Raw genomic sequence first — 23991 nt, 5'->3', positions numbered from 1 at the left:
CAACTTCCCAAAATTCATAACTTCAAAATAAATTAAAAAATAATTAAATCTTTTTTTCTATAATTTATTTATATCTATTATTTCTTATATAACATATAATAATTATAAAATTTTAAAAGTTATTTTAAATAAATTGTTTTTAATTTAGGATTAAAAAAAGGGAATTTATTTTTTTTTATTTTTTTACAAAAAAAAGTTCATCTGCAACACAAACGCACAAACATATTCTTTAGAAAATTCGGAACTAAAAAAGCTCGATAGCAGAAAGTTTCTCATAGAAAATTTTATACGATCAATAATACTTCGCATTTCAGCATTGCTTTCGTATCTGAAGTAAATTTAATTATTATTATTTATTAATATTAATTTTTTTATATCATCATAAATATTTTTACTAAACAGTGTTATATAGTAAAATTGTTAATATATATTTATATAAACTTCATTGTAATCTTATTACTAAATAAACTTTAATATTTTTTAGTAATAATTTTGTTATTATTATATATTACAATAAAACTTTGATTATTATTATAACTTTAACTCTTTTTGTTTAATTATTATTATAAATAACTTTATTTCGCTTAATTATAACAATAATTAAAATTTAACTTTTATTATTAATATTTTTTTTAAAACTTTTGGTTTGGTTATTATTATCGTTATAACTTTACCTTTTTATAGTTATTTTGATTTTTATTTTGTTGTTAAATTTATAATAATTATTATTATATAAGATTTAATTTCATAAATTTTTTATTCTTATAAAAAATTTTAACCTGACTATATTACTTTTATCAATACTTTAACTTTTATATTATTATGATTCCCTATTTTTAAATTTATTATAATTATTATATTGATATTACTATCTTCTTTACTAATAATTATTATATAATATTTATTTTCATAACTTCTTCATTCTATAACAACACAACCTCTAATTATTTTATTATTATTTAACGATTTGTATTAAAACTTTAACTTTAGTTTTATTATTATGATATTATCGCTATCTTCTTAACTAATAATTATTATTATGTAAAATGTATATTCATAACTTTTTTATAATAATTACCACGCTAATTATCAAAAGATTATTTTTATTTAACAACTTTTAATATTATCCTATAAATAACTTTACTTTTCTTATTAATATTTTTAATATTTTTATAGTAAAAATTAAAGTAAATTATAAGTATATATGTTTTACTTATAATTATTATTATTAACGCAAATAAAAAAACCTCAACTTCAAAAAGTGATAATACATAAAAATATTCAAAAGGGACATGCTTCTCCTAAAAAAAATAATAAAGTAATAATGAAAACAAAAATAAATAGTCTTCAATATAAATACCTAAAAAAAAAAAAAAAAAAACTAAAAATTTAACTAAATTCATTAAAAATTAAAAATAACTTTGTTAAAATAATTAAAAGTAAATATTAAATAAATTTATTATTAAAAAATTAAAAATTTGAGGTACTTGCTTTAATATTGTGTGGACCAATAATAGATAAAAATATAAACTACACCACTAAAAATGAAATTTTTCTTAAGAAAATTTCAAAATTTAACATAATTTTTATAATAAAAATATTAACTATAAAACTAATAAGTAATATTCATAAAAAATATAGAAGTCTTGTGGTTCACTAATAAATAAAAAAGATGAACATTTAAAAATAAACTATTCAAAAGATTTTAAAAAATTACTTAAAAAAGTATATGAAATAAAGAAAATGCGTAGTTCAAATAATATAAAAAAACTGATTTGCAGATTTTAAAATTTAAAAACTTCATACTATACAAAATTTTTAGAAAATTAGTTTGAAAATTAAATTCTAATAAAAGAAATTGTAATATAAAAGATTTTGAAATACATTTTTTATAAATAAAATAATTATAATAAAGAATAAATACGTGCCATTAGTAATAATATAATATATATATTGAAAATAAATAAAATAAATTTATAATTATTTAAAAATTTTAAAAAAAATAAGTAATTGAAAATTTAAAAATAAACTAAATAAATTTCTAAATTTAATTAATTTTAAAAAAATAAATATTAAAGTAAGTTTACAATAGATAAAAAAAGTAAACCTCAAAAAATATATAATAATTCAAAAGTGGTGCAGAACAATAATGGACAAAAATTTATACTTAAAAAAATATAATCTTAAAATAAATTACTAATGAAAACAAAATTTTAGAAAAATATAACCAAAAAAATGTAAATAAAGTTTTTACGTGAAAAAAATGTTAAAGAGGATCAATATAACTTGAAAAACTTCAAAAATTGCAATTCTAGCGGATATCTTTACAAAATTGGCGCCAAGGATTCGATTGATTTTTCTAAAAAAAATACTGTAAGTAACGGCTCCTCATTAGTTTTGATGTAGCCAAATTACTTTAATCACAACTTTAAGTAGTAAATAATTTTGCATGTAAAAAATTTATTTATAATTAGGTTCTTTAATGGAAAAGTGTTATTTAACTATTTCTGTAGTGAACAGTAAAATTTATTAATGCTTCTTAGAGTAAACAAAAATATATTTCAATAATAAAAATGACATACAATATAAAAAGTAATTTAGTTATAAATTATAAAAAATTCGAAAACAAAAATTGAAAAAAAAAACTTAAAATATTAGGATATAAAAAAAATATAGTATTATAATTTTTTCATTATATTAGAAAATAACAATATTTATGGTAATAAATAAAAAAAACATTTAAAGCGATGCAAGAAAGAAAAGTAAATCAAATTTCAATCTTTAAAAAATAATGCCAACTAAACTATAAGTGCCATTTTGAACACATGCAAATAAGGCCAGTAACGGCAGTACTTTGTGGCTTCTTGTGTAAATAACGCAATTTATTTTTAATAAGAATTAATAAAAGTTTGTTCTCCACTAACAATAAAGATAATTAAGGCAATAAAATTGGAAACTATAGGCGTATAATAAATGCAACTAAAAAATAACTAGCGCCCAACAAACATATAAAAGCATGTAACTAAAGCAGAAATTGGTAGCTATTGATGTAATATGAACGCAAATTACTTTAAGGGTTGAAGAATTAATTATTAATTTGCTCTCATAGAATTGTATTAAAAATAAATTTGTAGATATTTAGATTATAAAGTTGTGTAAATTTAATCATAATTAGTTGCAAATTATCACAAACTAAAATTTAATTTAAACTTGTAAACATAATTAGCGACCCATATACTACCGGTAATAAATTCGTATTTGTATATAAATTTACTATAACTGCTATTAACCAGAAAAATTTCAAGCACACTTCAAAAAAAATTAAAAGTTTACGTTAAATTTATTCACTTTATAAAGATCCTGCTTAAATACTAGAGAAAACTATAAAATAACGATACAAATAATAAATTATAATAAAAAAATTAGTGATGCACATAGTCAAGCCTATACAAGCGAGGAATAGTAAAAGGTAAAATTTAAGATTTAAGTATAATTCGTACTGGTACAAAAAAAATTTTAATAAATTAGATAATTTTTATAGAAATATTATTTAGTTTTTCAAATTAATAAATTACGAATCCACTATGGAATTGGATAAAGCAATTTTCATCATCTTCTCTGTTTGCAAGGCAGAATGATATATTGACTGTAGTAGAATAGGAAGAAGCGAGACTTGAAAATAAAAAAATTAAAAAAAATAAACTAAGTTAAAAATAAATTAAAAAATTTTGAACACTAATTAGAATCAGAAAAACTAAAATACGTTATATCTTTATTGACAAACTTTTATTTATTTTGAAAGTAAATTAATTAATACTTATAAAGAAAAAATTTAGTGAAATAAAGTAAAATAACTTTATTTTTTAGCGAATGATTTAAAAGGCTATACCTTTAGTAATACAAAAAAAACAATAAAAAGTAAAAAATGTAATATTTTTATAAACTTTACCTAAATTAAGTGCGGAGGTGAGAAATATAACGCAATACAAAATATAAGGAGTAGTAGAATCCGAAAGAATGCGATGCAAAAAGGAAACATTTATTTTTGGAAGGCCATAAGTAGCATACAAGGAAAGTAAATACGCAAGTATAGCGGCTATTATATATATATAATTTTTAAAAAAAAATTTTTAAGAGACTGCAAACTTTCGAATATTTCAATTAATAAAAACCCTTAAAAGATCTTTTTAAATACAATTCTGAATTTGAAAAAAATAAGCTTCCAAAGGAAAAAATCGAGTTGACTACGATAAACACTTGCAACAACCACCAAAGAACGATTAGTTTGTTGCTCAGCAAATATTCTTTTAACTTGGAAGACTTTACCTGATTTTCTGAGAAAAAAATTTCAGTAAGGCTAAAGCTATTTAATAAAAAAAAAACTAACTAAAAAACTTAAACTTCCAAAGAAAATTGTCAAAAAAGTTTGGTTTTTTGGTTTCCTTGGTACTATGTTTACAAGATGTAGTTTCTTTAACAGTAGATTCTTCGTAAATTTCAGAACCATTAAATTCATAATCTGGATCGATATTTTTTTTATACCATTTTCTCTTTAATTTAGATATAGCAGAAGGATGCAGGTTAGACGAAGAAAACTCGAATTTAGAGAAATATTCCTTCCAAGCTTCGTTTTCTGAAAAATTAAAATCTAAAATAGGATCTCCAGGCATCGTAAAATTTACTAATAATTATTAAAAATACACGCAGAGAAACCTGAAGCCTTAATAAATAGGAGCTGAGCAATGCAGCAGAAACTAAGATAAATAGTTACACTAAAGTACGCGCTCGTGGATCCAACTATTAGGCTCGCCGTTTTTTAAAACTATTGCTCAATTTTTTTTTTATTTTGTACTTATTATTTGATTATTTATAATATGAAGAACTTAACTTTGGAAGCAACAGGAGCTGTAATTAAAGATTTTTCAAGCCAATAGTAAAACAACTTTATTAAATTTTTATTATTAACTCATTATAACATTTGCTATAGATCTGGCTTTCTAAATATTCTTACTTAGATTAATTAAATGTAGTTTAATACTAATTTAGTTTTTATTTAGTTAGTTTTAGTATTTTTTTAAGTTGCTCTATACTTTACTTTTACTACATAAGAAGGATCATAATTCATTAAAAAAAATTCTATTAAGTTTTAGAATAATATTCTTTTACTTTTGCTTTTGAAAATTTTGGAAATTTCTAATTTTTCTAATATTAAAAAAATTTGAAGAACTTTATAACTCAATTCAGAGTTATTCAAATTTAATTTCATATTTTTATTTTTTTTTTTAGAGTTTTTTAATGCACTATTATTATCTAGTCATCACGAATCACGGGTGATTAATTTATTAACAAGAGATCCTTCCCTCGTTTGGTTTACTCACGTAACCGAAAAACGTTTTACTTTTTACAATAAAAAATGGGTTTTTTGTTATGAATTTTTTTTTTTTGTTATTAGTTCCTCAGTGGGTTATCTTTGAATTGCTTGCGCTTTCTAAAGTTCATCGCGTTGGAATATTTTTACATGGCGAAAACAATCAAAATCCAAAGCGTTAGTCTATTTAATTTATTATTAATAGTATTAATTTTGTTGTTATATTTCGTTATTGATGATCTATTTTTTAATTATTTTGATAACTAATTTATTATATTTATTATTGTTTTTCTTTATTATATAATAATTTTTATTATTTTTAAATTTTTTCTAAAATATATTTATAACTTTGAAAGTTATTTTTGTTGAATAAAAAATAATTTATACTAAAAATTTTCTTTAAAAATTTTAATTATATAATAATCTAACATTAATTAAAATCTTTTTCTAAGCTAGATAAAAGTATTTACTTTTTAATCATAATTTTTTATTTTTTATGAATAATTTAATATTTTTCTTCGTATTTTTTTAACTTTAAATTTATACTTGGCTGTCTAATTTAATATATAGCTTTATATATATTTAAAGTTAAACAGTATTCTTTACTATTTTCTAAAATAAAACTTTTTTTTTTAAAAATAAATCAATTTCAATTATTATAAATATATAAATAAGCAATCATTTTATTGTAAATTCGTTTTTTAAAAAAATTTATTTTTATAAAAAAAGTTATAAAAATTCATGTGATAACTTTAAGAATTATTAATTTTAATTTTTTCCATTTATGCATCATTCAAATTTATTATAAACTTTTGGCAATTTTATATTATTTATAACTCTTATAAAAAATATTTAGTTTAGAAATCTAACTTTATTTGCCCCAACATCAAACCTTTTTTTTATAATCATATAATATTAAAGTTTTAAGTTAAATTTGTTTAAAGTTTTCAGTTTTGTAATATAATTCATAGTTGATAATTATTATAAAACCTTTTTTATTTTAGTTAATATCTCATAACAATATCATTTATAGTCTGAATTTTATAGGATTTATTTTTATTATTATATATTATTGAATCATTTTAAATAATAAATATTTAAAGTAAATTAATTCTTTTTTTAAAAGCACCTCTTTTATTTCTTATGGCTATTATAATAAAATTAATCAAGGTAACCATTTAATTTTTAAAAAAAATTAAAATATATTCATAAAATTTGTTACTTAAATATTTATTTAAAATTTACACATTTTATTTTTATTATTAAATCTATATCAAATTAAATTTTAATTAATGCTCATCTTTATTTTTCAGATTAAGCATTTTATGAAGTTATAAATTTAAATTTTTTTTAAGTGTTGTATTTTTTATACATTGATTATAAATATATTTTTTTTAAGTTTATTAAACTTTAATTAATTAATTTTTTCTAAAAATATCCAATTTTTTTAAAGTAACTAATTTTAAACTTTTTTTAAGCTCATCTCTAACATTAGTTTTTGTTATAATTATAAAGTTATTAACAATATTAATAATTATTTTATTTTTACTTTTATTTTTAAAAACTTTTATATGTTAATTAATTTTTTTAAAAAATAAATTTTTATTATTATTAATTTCACTTTAGATCTTCAAGTTTACTTCTCGCTGGACGGAATTAATTACAAAATTATCGTAGATTCGCCGCTCGAGCACCGAGCCGGCGACTTTTTGTATGATCTCCATTGCCCAATGGAGACTAAGTTTGTCAAATACGTGATTGTAATTGAACTATTTTTTCTTATAAATTTGGTTATAAATTTATATGAATTAAAAAATTTAGTTTCAATTTTGTTTTAGAATTTTAATAATAATTATTATCATAAAATTAGTGCACTATTTATATAAAAATATTTTATAAAGAAATAAAAAGAATGTGAAATGTTTTTATTGAAATTATTTATAAAAATAATTAATTTTGAACAAAATAATTATTTACAAATTTATCAGGAATTTTCTAACTTATTATTATTTATTAATCGTTATATAAAATATTTAATTTTCCATTAAAAAATTTATTTTTAGCAAACCTTTTTAAATTTATTATAGCATTTTGTTCAAAGTAGCAAAATACTTTTTTATTGTTTACTTGTAGTAAATTATTATTTATAGTTAAATACATTTAAAAATATTTATGAAGTTATAATTCAAAAATAATTATAAATTTATAATTTAAAAATGACTTATAATTAAAGAATTTTTTAAATAGTATAATAAAAGTGAATAAATAAATAAATATTGTTAAAAATATCTAAAAAACTATAAATTGGAGCCTTTTGATGTAGAAAGGTTCAAGCTGTTACCAAAGAATTTCTGCATTTAAGTAGAAACAAAATTTTTTTAGCAATTTTATCTATTTATAACAAGTATTAAGTTTTCATTTTAAAGCGTCTAATAAATGTTATATATATAATAAAACTATAAAATAAACTATACAAAATAAATTTATGAATAAATTTTCCTTTTTTTGAAAATTTTTAATATTATTTTTTTGTGGTGTTAAATATTTTATAAACTAATAAAAATGTACCTTAAATTTTTTTGATTTAAAATTAATTTTTGTTTGAGAGATTTAAGATCTTTTGAAGGCGAGCATTATATGGAAAACGTTTTTATTATAACAACTAACAAACTAATAAATTATTTACGTTATTTTTAAAAATTGGTTAATTTAAATTGAAAAAGTTTATTAACAAATTAATCGTATAAATTATTAATTTGTTGCTTTTTCTTAAGCATTTATTTATGCTTTTAAAGATTTTTTTCGTCAATAGAAAATTTTTTTTTAGTAAAAATTTATTTATAATTTTAATAAATTCATTTTCAATAGAAAATTTATTCTTTAGTAAAAGATTATTTTTATTTTGAAAAGCAAAATTATTTGACTTTTTGCTTTATAAAAATTGACTCTTTTTTAATAAATAGTTTTTTGGCCCTCGCAAGATTCAGTTTTTAAGATGTTTTTTTTGCGTTAAATTATTTTGTTAAAAAGAGTTTTATATAAATTTGTTTCGCTCAATTAGTAAAACTGGATAAATATTTTTTTAAAGTTTCGCTGCTTTTCTTATTTATTATCCTTAAAATTTTAATTAAAAAGCGCCGTGACAGTTAAAAAAATTTAGATTTATTAAATTCTATATTTTATAAATTAAAAGTAAATTTAAAAAATAATGCGTAAAATTTTTTATTTGGTGAACAGATAAATTAATTTATTAAAAAAATTCGAATCGCTGGTTTCAATTTTTGTTTGAATTACTTTTGTTTTCTATAAATTTCTTGGATTTTTTAGAGGTACTTGTCTAGTAATCTTCCTTTTTTTTTAATATTTTTTGAGTTTTTGGCTACGACAAAATTTCTTTTATAAAACGTACTTCAGAATTTAAAGAGATGATTTTTTAAAGCAATTATAAAATTCGAAGTGGTTTACTAAAGTATTAACTTTAGTTGCAGTTTTCTTGTTTGGAAGGAGCACCTGTTTTTTAGTTACAGAATGCTGTTAACTTAAGTAGCGTTGGGAAATGTTTATTTATTATTTAAAAAAAGGAATTAAAATTTGTCAAAAAATTAATTTTTTAAAAACTTTTTTGATATAGAAGTTTCTACCGCTTTCATAAAAGTTTTTTTTAAGCAAAATAAAAAACTTTATTAGTTAAAAAAATTTTAAATTTATTAATTTATTATATATAAGTCTTTTTTTGACAGCCACTAAATAATTTTCTAAATTTTTAAATTTAAAAAATTTTATATTCTTGGTTGTGCAAAAAATTGACAGTAAAACAATTTTTCTTTTTCTAGAAAACACTAAAATATAAGTAAATTGTACTTTTCTATCAATTAAAAATCTTTAATACTGCTTAGCAATCCTAAATTAAATTTTATTTGTAAAAAAATTTTGAAAATATAAAAATTTTAAAGTAAAAATCCCTTAAATATAATTTTTAATCGTTAACGTAAATTACTTATAAAATTTTTACCTTAAAAAATTTATTAAAGATCATTTAAACACTGCAAAAGAAGAAATTTCTAGCAAACATTATACTTTAAATATATATATTTACTACAAAATTATATTTGGTTTTTGTTAAAAAAAGATTATAATTTTAATTTCTCTGTAGACAGAAAATTTTGGAGGGAGTGGAATTTACGTTTCAAAGTGTTTCTGTTTTGGTGTTCCTGTTTAAAAGTTCAATTCACATCGAAAAATATATAAGTCGAAGAAAATTAAAAAAATTTAGCGTTAAACTAAATTAAAACACTTTTTCTAAAAAAGATTTAAGGAAAAATAAAAAATTTTGATAAAACTTTCTAAAATTTTCTTTTATTAAAAAGTAGCTATTTAATAAACTTCTAATTATCTTTAATATAATGTTTTTATAATATTTTTATTTAAAAAAATCTTTAAATTTCAAATCCCTGATCTTTCATGCATTGCCGGTGAGCCTCAATTAGATATTTACATTCTTCTTCTCCCTTTTCTATTAAACTGTTTAGAAATGAATAATATTTTATAATTAAGGTTTTTATCGGAACAAAAGAAAAAGTTACGTGTTAAAAAAAAATTATAATTAAGCATATAAAAAGGTTGGAAACGATACCTAAAAACAATTTCAAAAAAGTAATAATTAGATATAAAAAAGCACGAGTAGCAAACTAAATATATATTATAAATGGATAGTGTACTTGAATTTAAGTTTTATATATAAGTCAAAATACGTCTTAATTGGTTAAGGAAAAGTAGCGTTCTTTGCAAGTATTTAATATTACAGTGGTTAAATAAAATCTATATTAGTAAAGAAAAGCAGCGTTGTTCGCAAGTATTAATAACAAAGGGTTCAAATAAATATTAAAGTAGTAAAAAATCGGTGTTATCCGTAAGCATTTTTAATTAAAAAGAAAAGCAGCTTTCTGCTTAAAAAACCAAGTGTCTCTGGCTTTTCTTGTAATGGGACATGCGCAACAAGGTTTACACTTCTTGTCCTTTTTATTATTTTCTTCTAAGCTGCGCTCAGTTTGTATAGTGCTACTCTGAAGTTTTGAAGGGAAGGCTCCCATTTCTTATTAATTTAATATCTGTGCTAGTCGTGGTACTAAGAACATGCGCTTTTCCTGGAGGGCACGATAAAAAAAAGTCTTCAGTATTAAAACTCGTGGTTGCTGGCTTCTTTTAGAAAAAGGTTTTTTTTCATCAATGTGAGGGGCGCAAACTTTTTCTTAGAAGTGTAAACTGTAAAATTTTCTACATCAAAAATGGGGCCTGTGTTCACTTTAAAAAACTTATTTTTATATAAAGATTTTTATATTGAATAGAAGGTTAACTTTATGAAAATATAACGAATTATAACAGGTTAATTTAGGATAAAGAGCCTTAATTTCAGAGAATGTGATTCTACCTACTTTTGCAATATGTGGCAAATAAGCTTGTTAAATTTTGAATTTTCAGGCAAAAATAAAAACTGTACAACTGACCTATTTGGGACTTTTAGTTGTATTTACTTAGTTATATCGTAATTTTAACTAAGCCGGATTTTTTAAATTTGCTTCTTTGGGTGGTGTAACCGAAAGATTTCTTTCTTGGATTTTGTAAGATTATGTAAAAAATTATTTTTATTAATACCGTACTTTACTTTTCCTTGTCAAGGTTTAATGCCATATCCCCTTTGTTCAAATTTTACCGCCTATTCCATTTTTTAGTTTTCTTTTAACTGAATCTTGCTCATTGTACATAAAAAGCGATTTTAGTAATGTTTATATAGTCACTTTAACCTTTTTTTTTATCAATGTAAGCCAAGCCTCCTCCAACTACCACAAGTATATTTTTACCTTTTTACCTTTTTTTTAACTTGTACTTAGAAATTCATTGAGCATGAGGGATGTGTTAAAAAAAAAGATTTATAAATCAATTATTTATTCGTCCTCCTACTACAAGCTATTTTTACAAAGAGAATCGCTTAAGAGCACAACGCCCATTTACAATTCGCATAGCAGCTAAGCAAAAGATATGAGCAACCGCCTTTAAAGCTAAATAGCTCGGCAGATGTCAGCGGGGGTTGTGTGTATATATCGTGTCGTACCGTTTATAACAAATAGGTTTCTATTTATAGTTTCTTATTATTAATGGATACATTCGTAGACTAAAAATTTCATGTTTGGGAACTTCGTAGTCTTCATAAACTTTACATATGTAAGGTGGAAGAGCATTGATTATGCTTGAAACAAGTGTTTTCACTTCACAAGTTGTGTTCAGTATATATTTTTCGGTTGTTTGTCTAACGAGCTCAAAGCTTACCTTGACGACCGCATCTTTCCATGTATGAGCGATATATACTTGCTCTAAAACTATTACCAGTGAAGGAGTCTTAAAAAGATCTCCTTTATCACTCTTGATTTTTGCACTAAATATGAGTGACGCGCCACCGCCGACAACACGCAAATTGGTCGCCTTATGCGCATATGTTAGTATACTACTTTTCGTCAAAGTCGCCGGACTTATTGCCTTAATATTTGCAGTGCTATTAGTCGCTCTCGCGAACTGGGTACGGTGGAAATTTCTATAAAAGCTAAAAAAAGTAAAGCCATTTCTATCTCGAAAAAAAACCTGCACTGCCACCGTTGCTGGCCTTTATAAGTAAGGTAATATCATGGCGTTCCCAGAAGTATCATATTGGGGTCAATATTACTGATAAATATTTAAACAAACGCACGGAAATCGTGTCTTGTAAAAGATCAAGCGAGAAAAATAAGCTGCTAGACGTCATGATAGAAATGAACCTCCAATCTTAGCCCCCTGGCTACCGTTTATTAACGCAACGCATTCGCCAGCAGCTACGAACGGCTTATCAAGCACACCAATGGATAACTGGCCAAAGAGCTCAGTAACGAATTATGTAACGACGCATATTATCACTTTGCGTAATGCGTGCTAAAAATTTGTTGTAATAATAGTTTCAAGAAGGTTGCAGGGCCCGATTCCATCACCAACTCTACTTTAAGGCACCTTACAAAAAAGTGTCTTAGGTACATTACAAATCATTATCTTTTTTACAATTTTTCCAGGACTACTGCAACCTTGCAGAGTTTGTGTTCAATTCAAAGTATAGCAAGAAATTGCCAGTTAGTTGAGGAATATCCCCCCACAGTCTTTTGTCGTGCCTCTGAATAGTGGCAGAATCGATTATCTTTAGGAGATTACATAAAATCCTGAAAAAGAAATATTTACCGAAGATTAATTCGGCTATAAGCAGTTTTTAAGGTTTTCTGAGCACCTAACTAAGGCCTTTAATAATAAAAAGTTAATAGTGGCCGTATTTATGATGTTGAAACGTTGTTTAATAGGTATGACCTACGGGTTGCTGTACAGGACGGTCCAATTAATTATTTCTATTTCGTTTATAAGACTTTTCCACTCGTTTCTACTCAATCGGAGAGTTATTAGCCAAAAATAGGCGAGGTGAAGTCAATTTCATTGAGCCAAACTACCGGGATCCCACAAGGATCTTTATTGTCACCCCTACTGTTCATAACATTTGTATTTATTATACCCAAACTGAGCACAGTTTTTAAGCTCAATAAGCTGGCAACCTCGCCATTTATTGCAGTTCCAAATCACATCTTTTTGGCTACCAGGCGGATTTAAAATTATCTTACCATCTTGAAGCTTGGTTACAAAAAGGGAGAATGAGTATAAACTCGTCAGAAAGTATTGCCTTACTTATCTCGAGGAGCTGAAGAATCTCCAACAGTAGGGAAGTCACTTTATTAGTAAGCCAAATTACTCGTGGTAGATTCATATCAAGACCTGGGCGTTATAATAGATAACAAATTTAATTGGAAAGCTCATGTGGGTTATATCACAAAGAAAGCGAATGTTGCTAAGGCGAGTTTGTATTTCCTTCTCTGCCGCCCAAGCAGGCTTTCACTACATATCAAACTTCTCTACACGGCGTATATACAATCCTATTGCTGTATGCCTCAATAGTTTGGGCTTGTACTTCGGAGGGAAAACCTCAGAAGAGTTCAGTTATTTCAAAATAGATGCTTGCGATGATTACTAATGCTCTTCAGTTTTTGAGCAGTAGTCTGCTACATCGAGACTGTCGATCGGAACCTATAAACGTCCTTACAATAAGCTGCTGACAACAGTCTCAATGATACAGTCAACACACCAATAAAGTGCTGGTGTTGATGCGCTAAGGTACGAGCTCAGTTGGTATATTAAATACAAGCGGCCGAGGCACGTACTAGTCAAACAAAAGCTTGTAAAATATCTGAATGCTCAGTGGGTGTTCGTAAAGATGCCTTTGCAATTATCTTTAGTTTTTTTTTTTTTTTTTTCTCTTGGTCATTAAAAAGACCACCTACTCTTTAATAGGAAAGGAAGATAGGTTAAGCAGTTACAGATTTTGCGACCTTTCATATAAAATGTCACTTTATAAATAAATATATAAGTGAATAATTGGGAACTATATATACCACTCATTAAAATCATTGTAACTTTTCTAAAGTATAATATATATATATAAAAAATTATACGCCACGATTTCTATTTGGCGTACGTGGAATGAAGCGGATAAAACTTGAAAGCTTCTTGCTGTCTCTCCTATACTTTTCCCCGTGAGTGTAAAAGAACACTCCAGCCATTTAAGAAACAAGTACAGCGCTTTTTTGCCGAAGAGATGACTTTATTTTCTTTTTCTAAATTCCGTTACTTTACGCACCCCTTTAAACTTCAGTTAATAAGATTATTAAATGAACATGAACTTAATAATTAACGAAAAGAAGATTAAGTATCCATTCGCCTCCTAACTTAAAAAAAAGGCCTAATAAATTAATGTTTTTAAATGAAGCGAACTTTTCTTAGTGTTCTTAGGCAAAATGTTTTGGGGTGTGAAACTATAAAGGAAAAAAAATATGGATTAAATACCGTGTAAAGTGAAAAGGATGACCGTGGCACTATAATATTATTTAAAGAGCAAGTTTTGACTTTAAAAGTCAAAATAAGCTGTTGCTGAAGTTCACCGCTGCCCTGTCTATGTTACGATTGCTTTACGGTAAGGCCTTGTTAATAATATCTTTAGTGCGAGCCTAGTAAGATTTTTATGCTATACTCTCGCGTAATTAAATATTGCTATTGGTATAAGTAGCAATTTATAACTACTCTGCATAAATTCCAAAGATGAAGCAGTAAAAAATTATAAATTGGTTGGCGTATGTTAAGTAGATATAAATATATAAATGAGTTTGCTTTAACTCAAACTATATGATTTTATTTGTAAGCTAATATTTTTTTAATAGCTCGAAATTTCGGTATTTATTGACCTGGTCGAGCATTTGAAATACTATTTGTGAATAAATTTCAAACCTAATTAGTTTATAAAAGTATTTATTCTTGCTTAGTAATCTAAAAAGTTTGCTCGTTCTGATTTATTCTTCAAGAAATTAGCTTTTGTTAACGCCTATGGACTAAGTTATTAACATCAAGTTGCACCAAGACTGGAGCAATACGAAACGAATCAATAAGGTTATAAAATACGATAAAATTTAGGGGTTGATATAAGAGCAAAAGATTATTACTACAAGGGTAAAATTTATTTTTATATATATAGGATGTTTTTTTAAATAATTATCACACAAACTGCTGTTGTAGATAAGAACATACTTCATACAACAAAAGTTATAAAGATTTTAATTACAATTATTTATCTTGTCTGTCTATCCTCGTATATTCTAAAGCAGTGTTTATATTTTGCTGTAGAGCCTTTACACAGTCTTTTATTGCTGTTTCCTCATATTCGCTTAAGGAGCCCAGTTCATGAATTTTTGTAATACCTTTAGGCCCTAAAGATACCCGTGTAGCGAAGTAGTCCACCCCTAAAAAAAATTTAATAGTTACTTATAAGTAAACGGCTTTTTTGATTATAATATTTGTTCAATTAGTACCTTTTATAAGATTAGTTTTGACGTAACAAAATTCCTCGACTTCTTTTCCTGTACAAGCCGTAATAATTGAGTCTACAAACCGTGCTGTTGCGTCTGCTATTGATAAAGTAGCGCTCCCTTGTCCTTTCTTCGCTTCAACGATTTCGCTACCTGCATTCTATAGGTATAATCTAACTTTTACTCTGTTACAACTTACACACCAGCGCTTCGTAGTTTCTTAAACAAACGATCAGTCTCTTCTTGGGTTAATGAGCAATTTGTTAATTTTGAAAACAGAGGAACAATAGTTTTTTCAGAGTGACCCCCTACGATAGGCACTTGGAAGCCCTCCAACTTTTGTATTTAGTAGAATTATTTTAGTAGAATTATTTTATTAAAGTCTATAAAAAGTTCAACATACTAAACATGTATAGGCTACTAAAATCTACCTCTATTTTTAACAATATAGCTGCAAATAAGTTTTATTGTTCTATCACTATATCTTATCAGTAGTATATAACAGGTTAAGCCTCCCTTTCTATAATATTAATAATGCCTTATAAAAGTTTAATACATTTTATATAAATTTTTACTTTAACATAAAATAATTTTCTATTAATAGACTAATTAATAATTGAAATTAACCAAAAATTTTAATTTGCTTATAATTCTAGAGTTAAAATTACTTATACCAGCAAAAATAAATTGGAATATTATAGAAGATCACGGAGAGTACAGTTCATATATAGCAAGTACAGGAATATTTTTTTCTTCTGAAATAAATGTATTAGCACGGGAACAATCAAGTTTAGTAACGCCAAAAACACGTCTTTCGCATTCTGCAGGTGAATAAATTATAGAAGTTTATTTTAAGATAGATAATTTGTATAACCCGAGATGTTGAAACTCTTTAATGTTTCTATAAATACGGGGACGAGGGAATTCACAGGGTTCGTCACAATACAGCACATTGCTTCGGGGCACGCACTACTCCAATTTATTAATATAAATATTACTTATAATAAGTATAGAAAGGCTTGTTATTATCATTTAAATATATGAGGTGGTTTTAAGAGAATTTACTTAATATTATAAAGTTTATAAGGCAAGGTGTAATTAAGTATGCTATTAAAGTTTTATAGGTGATAAAATTCGCAGAATTTATTAAAAAAACTTTAAATAAGGTATTCTAAGTAAACTAAAGAAAATCAAATAGTGATAATGTGCTCTAGTTTCTTCTAATAATGAATATACATATGTGTGTGTGCAATATAAAGTTAGTAGGTCGCGCTTTCATGGTGGTACTATTAAATAAAAAATTAGATAAAAACTATATATGTTGAAAAGTTATTTTTTTTTCGCACTCTTATTCTTTAAGAGAAAAATATTAGCTCGAATATATAAATTTATTAATAACATAATAAGTGTATACTTAGCTATATTTTCTGCTGCTTTTCGGATAATACCGGCATTAAGGGTAAAAATGTCGTCCCGCGTCATTCCCGGTTTACGTGTAACTCTTATAATAATCATTAACTACTATCATGAATTAAAAAGTATACATATTATCACTACCCTGCAAGTATGACGACAATCCGGGCACCTTGCAAAGCTTTGTATATACTACTACTTTCTTCGCCGCAATCATAACTCACCTTAAATTATATTCAAGGTTGTAAGGTTAAAACTTCTAATGAAAAAAAAAATAGAGTGATACTAGTGTAGGGGAATCAATATGAGATAAATCCATTGCAACGCCTTTAAGAGATTGCGAAACGTCATACAAAGACAATTGAGTTATATTATTGTTTCTCTTCAGAAGTAAAGAAAGCGGTTGCCCGATGCCTCCAGCGGCGCCAATTACACAAACTTTGAAAGTCATTTAATATCTTCAGCTTACATAAAAATAAAAATTAAATACAATATAAACATATATTAACGGAGCTAAAATGAACTATTCCTGTTCTATTGAGCATATAAAACCTTGAGTTAAGGCTGCCAAATTCTGTTAAACTGATAAAATATCTCTTATAGCTTGATATAAGAATGCAGAAACGTTAGCCATCTAAACTTTCTTTTAATTAATTCAAAGAACTTATTGGGTAACATGAAGAGCCAAAACTAGAAACTTCCACAAAAGCTTTTAAGTCTGAACTCCTTTGGCTACTATATCGTTGGGCGCGCTTCTGGCTTAAGTTTCTTTTGTGTTTAGTTTTAGCTCTACTGCTACAGAAAGTCAGTAGTACTTATCACGAAAATTTTATTGTAAAATTTATTTATTAATGGAGATCTCGTTAATGACTAACATATATAAGTTTGTTCATATAAAATTAAGCAGAAAGGCTCATTAGTATCAAGCAAACATCCTACTAGTAAAGCCTAGTTGACTAATTGCCTTACCACCACTTATTACAGTCGAGCTTAGAGGCTAGTAATTAATACTTTAGTTGCACTATAAACTATATAGGAATTTATATAGTTAAGGCCTAAATGTGATTTTCTTCTTAGTAACTCTATGTGTCATCAAAGTTTTGATTAAACTAAATTATTTTAAAAATAAAGACCAAATGAATGATTAACTAACCCTAGTTTCCATCCTCTCATATTTTATAAAAAATAGATTTATGAAAACAATGTTTATAAATTTTTTCCTTGTCCCTCTACAGATCTATAATGACCTTAAAAATAAGAAAATAAGGTGGAACTTACTATACCCTTTACATTTTTGTATTTTAAAAGTAAAATTCTAACTAAATTTTCTTTTTCAGCCACCACGCAGATCCACCTAGTAGCGACCGTCTTTTAAACTTTACCTTTGCGGATACGGTGCGGCCCATTGTAGACATTAGCTAGCGATGTCTCTAAATATCGACTGACGTATAAACTTTGATGAAGCGTAGATTGTGTATCCTTCAGCAAGAAAAGGGTTGCGCGTATACTGGTTTTCAGGGCTTGGGGTGCCAAATATGTACAGCGGGAACAGTAGTGAAAGCAGACTCTGTATAATTCACGCAATAAACTGGCGAGGCAAATAACAGCGTAGTGCCGATGCGAATGCGTAGACACGACCGCATAAAAACGACTCAAGGAAGTTGTAACACTTTAAATTTGTAAAACCAGCAAAGTAGGATAAAAGTTGCCGTCGTAGATTTAAAGTGCTAGACTCGCATACTTCTCGTCGGGGTTTGAAACCACCGACGCGACCTTTTATTTCGGTCTCTGATAGCTACGTATTCAATCTAATTCTCATAATTTTAATACGTTGCAAAGCGTATGAGTCACTTAATTTGCACAGATTGTACAAGGGGTCTTCGTGCAGAACAAGAGCTTACGTGGCTTTTTTAAATTGAAAACCGCGAACTGTACTTTCTACGAGGGCTCCTTAGCTGCTGTCGCGAAGTGAAATGGCTGTATCATTAACCGGCGACACAGCATTCCTTTAAAAACGCCTTCAATCAAGTACATAAAGGATGTGAAAGTATAGTCTTATCTTAGTCGGAAGCCAAGCTTAATTAAATAAACAAAGTAACACTATGGCAAAACATAATACTCTCTAACATATGCTTCTGTAGGCTTATTAGATATCATTTCGAGCATTACAGGAGTATTATAATACGAGCCCAATAACTATCTGACACTCACTTACGCAGATCCTTTCTTGTTGCTGCTCCTCAGGCGATTTTTATGACTAAGTTTGACATATAGTTACCAAAAAACAAAATTATAGGCTGTTTGGTTGTCAGTCGCTGTCCTTTGATTCAAAGTTAACTCCATTTAAAAAAACAGTTAATTCTTTTACAAACTTGTCCCACCAATTAGTTGTCAATCTTTTCTATAGCAAAAGGCAATAAGTTCTTTTAGATAATAACTCACTGCGGAAAACTAATATTTACATGAATTATAACAGTAATATCCCTAAAAACTGTGTGAATAGTTAACTAGAAGTTGTTTTTTATTAGCCTTCAATTACAATAAATTGCTTGTTGTTTGGGTTAGTAAGTTGTTGTAGATGTTCACTAAAGTCCTATGGTATACGTAAAAAATGCTTAACAGCATAAATCTAAAAAGCGTTGCTCTAAAATAACTTTAACAGGATAGCAAAAGAAACTTAAACTATTGTTAGGTCTTCCCTTAAAAACTAACAAGGATTATTTCAAGTACTTCATATTTGCTGCTAATAACATTTTAGAAACCAGTTTAGGTGTTACCAAAAGTAGATATCACACAATTGTTGTCCGAATATTTTTAAAGAAATAAAATAGAAATAAAGTTATTTAAAATAATACTATAAGTAAAACGTTGACAAGTTTTAAGGAAATCCGCAATTGTTTTCAATATTCCACCTAAAGATAATTTCTTCGGTTTTTATATACATACCACCTTAGAACAATAGCTGCGACCGCATCTAAAAATTTTCAAAATATAGTTTTGGTGGTTCGTTTAAAGTAAATAAAAAAGGATGTGATTTCACCAACAAGAAAAAGTAATAGAAATGAACTGTCCCTTTACTCTAGATGTCATCCGTCAAGTTTTTTTAATTATACTTACGACAAAGTTTTTAAAAAATATAAGATATTTTTAATTCGTGACACAATATACTGGCTACAACGACTTAGAAAAAGAAAATGCGGGCCTTTTTGAAAATTAGTAATTATTCGAGGCCAAATTTTAAAATTATTTAAGGTTTATAAAAATTTTCGCTCCGCTATATATATAATATATATGGTCAAGTAATTATTTTTAAGTATATCTTACATATTTAAAAATTTGGTAAAATAGTTTGATATAATTATCAAATAGAGATTAAAGGCTTTATAGCCATCGTGAAGTCATTATATAGTTTATACAAAAAATGACAAGCGGTAACTCAATTTGTACGCAGAGATAAAAGCTTTTAAGCTACTTTGGAGGGGGTTCGCGGTCCGTTTTGTTATATTGCTGTCTTTGAAATGATTCAGTTTATATTGTTATTTAGCCGAGTGGGAAAAATAAGATTACAGAAATGGTTAATAATTATACTCTCCTTACTTTATAGTATTGAATACGTGTTATGCCTTAGCAACAAGTAAAAAGTTAGGCTTATTTACAACATCAATACAATATTTTCTAAAGGTATCGAGACTATACAGCGAAAGAAAAGAAGCGTTGGATGAGAGAACTCACCACTTTGCTACTTAATCGAAAACCAAAAATGAGTAATTTCTTAGAATTCAAAGACCATAAAATTGTTTATAAAAGGTAACTCTTTTCTTCTCGTCTTTTTTAATAATTTTTAAATTTACATTTTATAGATATGCTAGTTTACATTTTTGTTTTGCTATCGAAAACGAGGACAATGAATTAATCACTTTAGATATTATTCATTACTTTGTTGAGCTGCTGGATCGTTATTTTAGAAATGTTTGCGAATTGGATATTATTTTCAATTTTCACAAGTATTCTTTAAATTTTTCAGTTTACACTTCTCAGTATTGTTAAAAATACTATTTTAAAGAGCTTATTGGATTTTAGATGAACTTATAATATCTGGCGAGGTACAAGAGTCCAGTAAAAAGATTATTATGAGATCTATAATAGAACAAGACCAGTTTACGCTGGCAGAAGAAGGGAAGGATTCTCACAACAAAGACTTACTTGAAAACTATTCTAGAAAATAAAATTAGTAGTAAAAATTTTGGTTTAATAAATCTTTATATATGAAAAATTAATTTTTTAAGAGATTCCCTTAAGATTTAATATTTTAAGTTTATATATATATATATATTAAAATTGATAAGTTACAAAAAGATGAAAATATTAAGTAAAATCCCGAAAGGGGTTTCAGAAAATTCTTTATTGCGTTCGCTTAAAAATGAAGCTAATTGATATATATATTTTAACTAAGTCAATATAAAAAAATAAAAAAAACTACGCCTACTGGTTAATATCAAAGATTTTAAAGATTTGTAAGACGTTTATAACTAAACTTTTCTCTAAAGAAAAAAGTAGGATAATATATTAACTTTAAAAAATTGTGATAAAGGCTAGTAGGGAATCCAAAGTTGATCCCTCCCTTCGATACTTTTTATATATTAGTAAACAAGATTAGTCACCCCACTGTAGATTTACAGAAATCAAACTTACAAAGAAGTTAAAGTTTAACAGGAAAAACTATTGTGGAACGCATATATAAAAGCAACAATGAAAAAAAGTCTACCAGATATGGTTGATTAGTTTTGTAGTAACTCGTTGTGATGACCATAGATTTATAAGGCTACTAGTGCTTAAAATTTAAGTTGAGGTAACTCAACCTTGTTTTAAGTTTGGGAACAAGAGCATAAAGTATAAAGTGATTAGGTAAAAAAATTAAATATTTTTTTAAATAAGTAAAATGGTTTAGTTTGCTTTGTATATTAAGAGTTCTGAGATATATAATTTAATAGTAAATTTTGTTAACTACTCTCTTATTACACCGCCAGTATCCACTTCTCCAAAAAAAATTAAAATAGCGCAGAATTGACGGAAGGGTTATATAAATATAAGTCAATTTATTTTTGTTAAAGACTTCTACAGGTTTGATCACCTTTAACCAACTTTACATTATCAGCCTTAAAAGTAAAAAGAATTTTAAATAACCAACTTTAATACAGTCAATTCAAATGACCTAAAATTACAGGTAGAAAGGTAATTTAGACTCTCTTTACGTGTCGGTTGTACTAAGACTATTTACTGGAATGAAACGTAATATTACGGGGGTAGACATTAAATTTAAAGCTTCTTAACAGTTTTCCACTAATCTCAACAACGGAGAAAAACCAAAAATTGAGAGCACGCAAGGTTCTTCTAAGTTATAATAAACTACGCGGAAAATTTTAATAACTGAATTGAAAATCTGAAGATCAGAAATATCATGAAGGGCAGATTTACACCGCACAGCTCCTGCAAACGTAAATTAAGAAGTTCATTTTCCTTTAATAAATAATTATGAAACACTCTACTATGAAAGGGCTAAAGGATTGACAATTTATATTAAAAACTACTTGGTAGTGCTAAATACAAAACGTAAACTAGTCTCCAATATATCTTAATATAGATATGACTCCAAAAAATTTTAAATAAAATTAGTAGTTTTTAGTTTTAATAACTAAAACAATGGTGCATGGAGGATCATAAATTAATTTTTTTTTTTTATAGATAACTTTTCCTGGTGCTCGAACGAGTCATTAACTTTGAATACTCGATCTTTCTACCAAGAGTAACCACAGACCATCAATTAAAATTTTTTGAGGACGAAATTAAATAAGCGACCATCAAAATCTGAAAAAGAGTGTCGCGTCAGTGAAAACGAATCCACTACCTTGAGTTTGGGCCTCAATGCTCTTAACCGCTGAGCTACTGTATGAGAAATCTACTTATATAACCTGTTACAACTTATTCTAGTCTTATGGAGAGGTAAGGTTTCATCTTTTTTTTTCACCTTTAAAACAAAACTAGCACAGAATGCGCGTCATGTGGACGACAAAAAGGTGCCTTGTCCCATGACTTGCAAGTGAGCTCGCTCGCTGAAAAGCTACTAGTGTGCCTGGCTAGTTGAAAGATAACGTTCAATGGGTGGAGGGCTTCATTCGAACAAACCACGGCGCGTTTTATATTACGCAAAGCAGCTTGCTTTGTCGTGACATCATGGCCACTTGGATAAGGAAAATTAAGAGTTTGTGCACAGTTCTTTAGACAAGAGATCGAAGCGGTATATTAATTTACATGTTAGAGTGGCGATCATGGAAGCCAGGATCAGCGCGCTTTCAAAGCAGGCAATATTATCACTCTGCAGGCTGGCCGTGGTTAGCATTGGGGGTCACGGTGGGAGCGTGGTTTTCAGGTCAAAAAATTTGTCCAGTTAATAGAGGACTGAGTGATAAACTTCGGTGTACACAATAGCGAATCGATCACCCTCGAAAGACATATCTTTTAGTAGGACGACGCCCACTTTGTCCATTGTGACTGTCCTTGTGCTGTGGGTTGAGGATGCGCAGTCAGCGCTCATCAGCGTAGACCTCCAGAATGTGGCCAGACGGGTAATCACAAGGAGGGCGTTTTAAACGGAGGGAGGTAGTAGCTTCCAAAGGAACTTAGAAGGAGAGGAGCACAGACGGGGCCCCTGGGCAACCAAGCATAGGGAATCCCCACTGCCTCTATACTCTGCAGAGACTGGCAAAGATATAGGATAGTAATAGATGCTTTAACGTTGCATCAACTCCTGCAGACCGCATTTCTCGCTCCGAACACCGTTCGCAACCCAAAATAGGAGTCGAATGTGATTGCGCGTCCTCTGTCTAAGAAAAATTGGGAACAGCTTTTAATCTTTTCGCAGTCCGAGCATGTGGACGGAATTCTCGTTTAAACCGCTAAAAGTGGCTGTAATGTCGGCTGTGAATATTGTTTCTTATGTGACTAACCAGCTGTCTTTTTAGAGGTGGAGCTTTAAGAGTCAAAAATTTTAATGAGTTTGGATGAGGCCTTGTTTCGCGTGGGAAGCGTAAGGGGCCCGCGGGGTACGAGATGGGTACTGACTGTGTTTAGTAGTTGACCGTTGCTTGGCTTTCGCAGATAGAAGTTGCAGTCGTGAGGATGGTAGTGGGCACCTTCTACAATTTGCACATGTTGCAGGAACTTCACGTGATTAGCGGCATT

General features: G+C 27.0%; 1 protein-coding gene and 2 long non-coding RNA genes across 3 annotated transcripts; 1 reads left to right on the top strand and 2 right to left on the bottom strand.

The window, feature by feature from the left end:
• Positions 1–1252: 1252 nt before the first annotated feature.
• LOC135145168 (uncharacterized) lies at positions 1253–4052 on the bottom strand. Its single transcript, XR_010283348.1, has 4 exons — positions 3950–4052; positions 3576–3672; positions 2255–2359; positions 1253–1301 (listed from the first exon to the last, which is right to left on the bottom strand). It is a non-coding gene; the product is annotated as an uncharacterized LOC135145168 (long non-coding RNA).
• An 833-nt stretch (positions 4053–4885) lies between these two features.
• LOC135145172 (uncharacterized) lies at positions 4886–9592 on the top strand. The gene is made up of 5 exons (XR_010283349.1): positions 4886–4933; positions 5315–5391; positions 5453–5545; positions 6995–7128; positions 9522–9592. It is a non-coding gene; the product is annotated as an uncharacterized LOC135145172 (long non-coding RNA).
• A 5505-nt stretch (positions 9593–15097) lies between these two features.
• On the bottom strand, positions 15098–17399 carry LOC135145151 (malate dehydrogenase-like). Its single transcript, XM_064077248.1, has 9 exons — positions 17305–17399; positions 17039–17216; positions 16897–16976; positions 16754–16840; positions 16214–16308; positions 16078–16160; positions 15543–15675; positions 15343–15492; positions 15098–15273 (listed from the first exon to the last, which is right to left on the bottom strand). Exons 2-9 carry the CDS (start codon positions 17201–17203, stop codon positions 15098–15100), a joined length of 969 nt encoding a protein of 322 aa, XP_063933318.1. The 5' UTR covers positions 17204–17216; positions 17305–17399.
• Positions 17400–23991: the final 6592 nt, after the last annotated feature.

This window comes from Zophobas morio, unplaced genomic scaffold, assembly GCF_036711695.1.
Source record: "Zophobas morio isolate AGI-343-1 ecotype UQ-CSIRO unplaced genomic scaffold, CSIRO_AGI_Zmor_V1 ptg000131l, whole genome shotgun sequence".
In the NCBI taxonomy this organism is placed as follows: domain Eukaryota; kingdom Metazoa; phylum Arthropoda; class Insecta; order Coleoptera; family Tenebrionidae; genus Zophobas; species Zophobas morio.
The sequence above is the reverse complement of the archived record's forward strand: the minus strand, read 5'-3'. Positions and strand labels throughout refer to the sequence as shown.